Below are 8,802 nucleotides of genomic sequence, written 5' to 3'. Positions count from 1 at the left end.
CACGTTTTTTGGCCTGGTGGGAGATCTGTCAACGTGCCCTTGAGCAGGGATTTGACCCAGGATGCTTCTGTGTGTCTCTCTGAATGGGAGTCTGTTGGATGACTGGTATGATGTAGTTGTTGAGCAGCTTCACTGCAAGTATATTGTATGTAATTTAAACTGCACTCTGTCCATAGTAGACCTGCAGTCTCTACAGGGAAGTTAAACTGCACTCTGTCCATAGGCCTACAGTCTCTACAGTGAAGTTAAACTGTACTCTGTCCATAGTAGGCCTGCAGTCTCAGTCTCTACAGTGAAGTTAATCTGCACTCTCTTTTCACAATGGGGTAATATATGACAGGCAGACAGGCTCGGTGTGATAAACAAGCCACCATTGACATCAGCAGGGAGATGTTCCACTACAATAGACACTGATTGGTTGTTGAACTCTTAGGACCATCATTAAATAAAAAAATTAATTAACAAAAATACGAATTAATTTGGCTGTCTGTAAATTTAAAAGGAGGGGAAACAGGTTGGTTAGGCTGCCAGTTTTGGAGGGTGAATTGCCACAAGGCACATCCAGCAAGAGGGAACACGCGCACACACATACACACTGAACTCCCACCTACACCGCATGCGTGTGTCGACTGTTACCCCCAGCCTGACCCTTTGCCTTCAATTGCATCGGTGCCGCGCATCTCCCCACAGTCGGGAGCGCGACTCCGTCCACCAGCCGTCTGTTTTTTTTCCCCCCTCAGTGCACAACTCCGCTTCCCGACGGTCCACCGTGTAACTATGGCAGCGCTGAGTAAAATACCGCACAGCTGCTATGAGATTGGACATACGTGGAACCCTTCTTGTGTCATGTCAACCCTGGAGATCACTGCTGGGGCTCTGGAGGTTTCTTTTAAAATATATGCTCCTCTTTACCTGGTGAGTAGCTAGCTCCAAATACACCGCCAGGGGATCTGTCCACCTAATGCTAACTAGCTAGCTAGCTATCTAGCTAGCCGTGTTGTGCTACAAGGGCCTAAGTTCATGGCTATGGATGGATGGAAGCTAGTTAGTTAGCTAGCTAGTTAGCTCAATTAATCTGTCGTATGAATAGCTATGTTGCTAACTACAGTTTGTAGTTAGCAATGTGACATATTTTGACACGTCGTTGCACACAGATTTCACATGATTGCTTTTTGCATGACAACGTTTTTTTAACTTCCTTATTTAGCTAGCGAATCCCAGCTAGCTATAATTGCAATTTGCCAGCTAACTAACTAGCTAGTTAACGTTAGTTGGACTTTCCTCTCGGCACAGTCAGTAATATTATGTTTTAATATTATGTTTTAAAGCTAACTAGCAGGGTTAACGGTGGCTGAGAGACTTGCAGAACTTTGCCCTCAGCCAACATCCCTAATAGACCAGGCAATGTGTGGAAAAAAGGATGTTCACTTTTTCATGAAACTTGGCACACTTGTACGGTTTTAGGGGCCCCTGGACATTTTCAGAGAGGGAGCCATTACAAAAAGAGTGTTTTTAAAAAAAAAAAATTTCTTCTTCTTTCTTCCACTGGTGTTTTACCCAGTGGGCGGTGTTATATGTTATTAAGCTGAGAGTGGGTTTCAAAGTACAAGGACAGTCTGATACGTGTCCTCTTCTTCAAACTGATAACCCTCTGCCTGGTAAACCAGACATATTAGATAACATTCCACTCCTGGTCATTTACCATGTCTTTGAAATAGCTTAACAAGCAACCAGGAACTACTCAGCCTGGTACTTCATTCATAACTTAAGCTATGATGGGGGTTATTGTTTATAGTTGCAACTTTCCATATTGGTACATCATTTGGCTTTATTTAAACTAACTATAGCCAGCTAACAAGTGGTAAGACCAGGTTCCCAAAAAAGTGAACGATGTGTAAAGGCAAGTTTTTTTTTGCTTACTAGCCAACAACAACGTCAATGTCTCTATGAAGGTAATCTACTAAATTTACCTGAATTTACCTGAATGTATTAAACTGATCCTGACTAGATTTAATTTTGATTTCACAGCTATTGGTTAGTCAACATGCAATAATACCTGTATACTGTCAGTCACTGATATGAATGATTTGATTAAAACAATATGTAACCTTTTATTTAAACTAGGCAAGTCGGTTAAGAACAAATTCTTATTTACAATGATGGCCTACCGGGGAACAGTGGGTTAACGGCCTTGTTCAGGGGCAGAACGATAGATTTTTTTTACCTTGTCAGCTCGAGGATTTGATCCAGCAACCTTTTGGTTACTGGCCCAACGCTCTAACCACTAGGCTACCTGCCGCCCCTCCATTCTAACCACTAGGCTACCTGCCGCCCCTCCACTCTAACCACTAGGCTACCTGCCGCCCCTCCATTCTAACCACTAGGCTACCTGCCCCCCCTCCACTCTAACCACTAGGCTACCTGCCCCCCTCCACTCTAACCACTAGGCTACCTGCCCCCCTCCACTCTAACCACTAGGCTACCTGCCGCCCCTCCACTCTAACCACTAGGCTACCTGCCGCCCCTCCACTCTAACCACTAGGCTACCTGCCGCCCCTCCACTCTAACCACTAGGCTACCTGCCGCCCCTCCACTCTAACCACTAGGCTACCTGCCGCCCCTCCACTCTAACCACTAGGCTACCTGCCGCCCCTCCACTCTAACCACTAGGCTACCTGCCTCCCCTCCACTCTAACCACTAGGCTACCTGCCTCCCCTCCACTCTAACCACTAGGCTACCTGCCACCCCCTCCACTCTAACCACTAGGCTACCTGCCACCCCCTCCACTCTAACCACTAGGCTACCTGCCGCCCCTCCACTCTAACCGCTAGGCTACCTGCCTCCCCTCCACTCTAACCGCTAGGCTACCTGCCTCCCCTCCACTCTAACCACTAGGTTACCTGCCACCCCTCCACTCTAACCACTAGGCTACCTGCCCCCCCTCCACTCTAACCACTAGGCTACCTGCCGCCCCTCCACTCTAACCACTAGGCTACCTGCCGCCCCTCCACTCTAACCACTAGGCTACCTGCCTCCCCTCCACTCTAACCGCTAGGCTACCTGCCTCCCCTCCACTCTAACCACTAGGTTACCTGCCACCCCTCCACTCTAACCACTAGTCTACCTGCCCCCCCTCCACTCTAACCACTAGGCTACCTGCCTCCCCTCCACTCTAACCACTAGGTTACCTGCCACCCCTCCACTCTAACCACTAGTCTACCTGCCCCCCCTCCACTCTAACCACTACGCTACCTGCCGCCCCTCCACTCTAACCACTAGGCTACCTGCCGCCCCTCCACTCTAACCACTAGGCTACCTGCCGCCCCTCCACTCTAACCACTAGGCTACCTGCCGCCCCTCCACTCTAACCACTAGGCTACCTGCCTCCCCTCCACTCTAACCACTAGGCTACCTGCCTCCCCTCCACTCTAACCGCTAGGCTACCTGCCTCCCCTCCACTCTAACCACTAGGTTACCTGCCACCCCTCCACTCTAACCACTAGTCTACCTGCCCCCCCTCCACTCTAACCACTAGGCTACCTGCCGCCCCTCCACTCTAACCACTAGGCTACCTGCCGCCCCTCCACTCTAACCACTACCTGTTGCTGCTGGCTTCATTAAAAACGGTTCATCTGATGAGTGTGGATGTCCATGGTCTTCTGTATATGTTGGAAGGTCGATACACGAGGCTTTGACATATTATCTTGAAGGCAGACTTACACACCCAGTCTCATTACTTTGTGTAAATTATATCTCAACTTTAAACAATGTGAAATTCCAATACAAAATCATTTGTTTAGCCTAATACTATTCTGTGGCTGCGTGAAATAGCAAACATAAAGTGAATTCAGCGATTACATTTGTCATCTTACATTTACATTACATTTTAGTCATTTAGCAGACGCTCTAATCCAGAGCGACTTACAGTAGTGAATGTATACATTTCATACATTTTTTTAAAATATATTTTTTTCTACTCTGTACTCGTCCCCCGTGGGAATCGAACCCACAACCCTGGCATTGCAAACACCATGCTCTACCAACTGAGCCACACGGGACAGTCAGATAGACACATCTTTGTGTCTCTCTGATGAAACAGTAACATCCATTATTGTAGTTAGACTGAGCCAACCTGTACTCCCATGGCCCAGTGACTGTCTAGTGGTCTGAGCCTTTTGGGTAAAACACTGGGGTAAATCCTCAGTGGAAATGCACCATATACAGTGCATTTGAAAAGTATTCAGACCCCTTGACTTTTTCTACATTTTGTTACGTCACAGCCGTATTCTACAATGTATTAAATCGTTTTTTTCCTCTCATCAATCAACAGACAATACCCCATAATGACAAATCAAAAACAGGTTTTAAAAAAATACAGAAAAAAATCACATTTACATAAGTATTCAGACCCTTTACTCAGTACTCTGTTGAAGCACCTTTGGCAGCGATTACAGCCTCTAGTCTTCTTGGGCATGACGCTACAAGCTTGGCACACCTGTATTTGGGGAGTTTCTCCCATTCTTCTCTGCAGATCCTCTCAAGCTCTGTCAAGTGATGTTCGATCAGGTTGAAGTTTGAGCTCTGGCTGGGCCTCTCAAGGACATTCAGAGTCCTGAATCCACTCCTAAATTGTCTTGGCTGTGTGCTTACGGTCGTTGCCCTGTTGGAAGGTGAACCTTCGCCCCAGTCTGAGGTCCTGAGTGCTCTGGAGCAGGTTTTTATCAAGGAACTCTCTGTACTTTGCGCCGTTCATCTTGCCCTCAATCCTGTTTAGTCTGGCAGTCCCTGCTGCTGAAAAACATCTCCACAGCATGATGCCGCCACCACCATGCTTCACCGTAGGGATGGTGACAGGTTTCCTACAGATGTGACGCTTGGCATTCAGGTCCAAAGATTTCAATCTTGGTTTCATCAAACCAGAGAATTTTGTTTCACGTGATCTGAGTCTTTTTAGGTGCCGTTTGGCATCTAATGGAGGAAATACAGGTCAGTAGATGAATTGGCATGAGTAGTCTAGTACTGAAAAACGGATATCAAAACTCTATCTTTAACCACAGATGGAAAAACAAAATACTGTAAAACTATTTGGTGGAATGTTGCTATGTGGCTGCCCGTTGTCTTGAAGACAATATAACATTTTCTTTGACTCTAGTGTTGCATTTGCAGGGCACAAAAAAACAAAGGCAAGCATCACACAGTTGTTCTCCCTGTACTCCTGTTAGGCCTACACACATGGTTTTAATGTCACGTGCACAAGTACAGTTAAAACCAACCATGTAGTAATCTATATCAATGTAGCACTAAAAACAACACGGTAGAACAAAATACACAAGAAATTAAAAATAACAACAGCACAAAGTAAGCATATTATATACAGGGTCAGTTCCAGAACCGTATTATATACAGGGTCAGTTCCAGAAGCATATTATATACAGGGTCAGTTCCAGAAGCATATTATATACCGGGTCAGTTCCAGAAGCGTATTATATACCGGGTCAGTTCCAGAAGCATATTATATACCGGGTCAGTTCCAGAAGCATATTATATACAGGGTCAGTTCCAGAAGCATATTATATACAGGGTCAGTTCCAGAACCATATTATATACAGGGTCAGTTCCAGAACCGTATTATATACAGGGTCAGTTCCAGAACCGTATTATATACAGGGTCAGTTCCAGAACCGTATTATATACAGGGTCAGTTCCAGAACCGTATTATATACAGGGTCAGTTCCAGAACCGTATTATATACAGGGTCAGTTCCAGAAGCATATTATATACAGGGTCAGTTCCAGAACCATATTATATACAGGGTCAGTTCCAGAAGCATATTATATACAGGGTCAGTTCCAGAAGCATATTATATACAGGGTCAGTTCCAGAAGCATATTATATACAGGGTCAGTTCCAGAAGCATATTATATACAGGGTCAGTTCCAGAAGCATATTATATACAGGGTCAGTTCCAGAACCGTATTATATACAGGGTCAGTTCCAGAACCGTATTATATACAGGGTCAGTTCCAGAAGCATATTATATACAGGGTCAGTTCCAGAAGCGTATTATATACAGGGTCAGTTCCAGAACCGTATTATATACAGGGTCAGTTCCAGAAGCGTATTATATACAGGGTCAGTTCCAGAACCGTATTATATACAGGGTCAGTTCCAGAACCGTATTATATACAGGGTCAGTTCCAGAAGCATATTATATACAGGGTCAGTTCCAGAAGCATATTATATACCGGGTCAGTTCCAGAAGCATATTATATACCGGGTCAGTTCCAGAAGCATATTATATACCGGGTCAGTTCCAGAAGCATATTATATACAGGGTCAGTTCCAGAAGCATATTATATACAGGGTCAGTTCCAGAACCGTATTATATACAGGGTCAGTTCCAGAACCGTATTATATACAGGGTCAGTTCCAGAACCGTATTATATACAGGGTCAGTTCCAGAAGCGTATTATATACCGGGTCAGTTCCAGAAGCATATTATATACAGGGTCAGTTCCAGAAGCGTATTATATACCGGGTCGGTTCCAGAACCGTATTATATACGGGCTCGGTCAGTTCCAGAACCGTATTATATACGGGCTCGGTCGGTTCCAGAACCGTATTATATACGGGCTCGGTCGGTTCCAGAACCGTATTATATACGGGCTCGGTCGGTTCCAGAACCGTATTATATACGGGCTCGGTCGGTTCCAGAACCATATTAACAACAACAAGATGAGTAATGAAAACTAGCCTATGCCAGTCTACTATTCACCAGAGTACAAAAGTTAACCTCGTCTATTGGTCGGCTTGTCCTTCTGTGCGAGAAATAAATATTCCAAACGTAGTCTGGGAGAGTTGTGGGACGATAGACCCCAAACTAATTTAACCACTATATATATATATATATCTCAAATAACTTTTAAAAGCAATGAGATTCATGCAACAGAACATTTTAGCTTAAAATGTTATTAAACTGTTATTTCTTCACATTTATAAGCACAGCAATGCGCACACAGCAGTAGGCTATAAACGCACATGTTCTAGAATGGAATTACCGGAAAACACTGTAAATGCCAGCGGTTTCATTTGACAAGAGATGAAAATATCCTTCAGCAATGTAGAGAGACGGAAGATCTAAAGATGCAACAACATGCATGGGTTGTTGCTGTGGGTTGTTGCTATGGGTTGTTGCTATTGGTTGTTAATATGACTCGGATTGTGTCTTTGGCCGCTGGACAATTTGAGAACATGAGAAATACTGGTTTCAATGGCATATGAGGAAGTGTTTATACAATAATACCCTTAACATTCCTATGGTCTGAACACCATAGCCTCCTTGCCCTGGCTGATGGCCTCGTTGCCCTGGCTGATGGCCTCGTTGCCCTGGCTGATGGCCTCGTTGCCCTGGCTGATGGCCTCGTTGCCCTGGCTGATGGCCTCGTTGCCCTGGCTGATGGCCTCGTTGCCCTGGCTGATGGCCTCGTTGCCCTGGCTGATGGCCTCGTTGCCCTGGCTGATGGCCTCGTTGCCCTGGCTGATGGCCTCGTTGCCTGGCTGATGGCCTCGTTGCCCTGGCTGATGGCCTCGTTGCCCTGGCATCCTGGCAGATGGCTGCCTGGCTGATGGCCTCGTTTCCCTGGCTGATGGCCTCGTGGCTGATGGCCTCGGTGCCCTGGCAGATTGGGGACCTCCTTGAAGGCCAAATGGCCTTGACCCTAAAATCATGAAACTCCAGGCCTGATAGCAAGTACTCTACAGTAACCTATACTACAGTGACCTACAGTAACCTACATGTGGAGTTCTGTCTGGTGAACTAAGAGGCTTATTATACTACTAGACACCAGCTGTCATTGTCTGTATGTCCCTCTTACTCTGTCCCCTCTCTCTTTCTTGTCCCTCTCCCATTGCCCCTCTCTGACCGTGGACGGTAAGGCTAGTTGATCTGTTCTGGCCGTGGACGGTAAGGCTAGTTGATCTGTTCTGACCGTGGACGGTAAGGCTAGTTGATCTGTCCTGACCGTGGACGGTAAGGCTAGTTGATCTGTCCTGACCGTGGACGGTAAGGCTAGTTGATCTGTCCTGACCGTGGGACGGTAAGGCTAGTTGATCTGTTCTGACCGTGGGACGGTAAGGCTAGTTGATCTGTTCTGACCGTGGACGGTAAGGCTAGTTGATCTGTCCTGACCGTGGACGGTAAGGCTAGTTGATCTGTTCTGACCGTGGACGGTAAGGCTAGTTGATCTGTTCTGACCGTGGACGGTAAGGCTAGTTGATCTGTCCTGACCGTGGACGGTAAGGCTAGTTGATCTGTCCTGACCGTGGACGGTAAGGCTAGTTGATCTGTCCTGACCGTGGACGGTAAGGCTAGTTGATCTGTCCTGACCGTGGGACGGTAAGGCTAGTTGATCTGTCCTGACCGTGGACGGTAAGGCTAGTTGATCTGTCCTGACCGTGGGACGGTAAGGCTAGTTGATCTGTCCTGACCGTGGACGGTAAGGCTAGTTGATCTGTCCTGACCGTGGGACGGTAAGGCTAGTTGATCTGTCCTGACCGTGGACGGTAAGGCTAGTTGATCTGTCCTGACCGTGGACGGTAAGGCTAGTTGATCTGTCCTGACCGTGGACGGTAAGGCTAGTTGATCTGTCCTGACCGTGGACGGTAAGGCTAGTTGATCTGTCCTGACCGTGGACGGTAAGGCTAGTTGATCTGTCCTGACCGTGGACGGTAAGGCTAGTTGATCTGTCCTGACCGTGGACGGTAAGGCTAGTTGATCTGTCCTGACCGTGGGACGGTAAGGC

General features: G+C 46.7%; 1 protein-coding gene across 2 annotated transcripts in view; it reads left to right on the top strand.

Annotated features, from left to right (window-relative positions):
• The first annotated feature begins 654 nt into the window (after positions 1-654).
• The window catches only part of tmem135 (transmembrane protein 135), a 40,553-nt gene continuing 32,405 nt past the window's right edge, over positions 655-8,802 (top strand). For both annotated transcript variants that reach the window (XM_045690271.1, XM_045690270.1), the window contains exon 1: positions 655-915. In XM_045690271.1, coding sequence (XP_045546227.1) covers positions 778-915 — 138 coding nt within the window. In that variant the 5' untranslated portion in view covers positions 655-777. The remainder of the gene's footprint in view (positions 916-8,802) is intronic.

The sequence above is a fragment of the Salmo salar genome, chromosome ssa11 (assembly GCF_905237065.1).
Source record: "Salmo salar chromosome ssa11, Ssal_v3.1, whole genome shotgun sequence".
Classification (NCBI taxonomy): domain Eukaryota; kingdom Metazoa; phylum Chordata; class Actinopteri; order Salmoniformes; family Salmonidae; genus Salmo; species Salmo salar.
The sequence above is the reverse complement of the archived record's forward strand: the minus strand, read 5'-3'. Positions and strand labels throughout refer to the sequence as shown.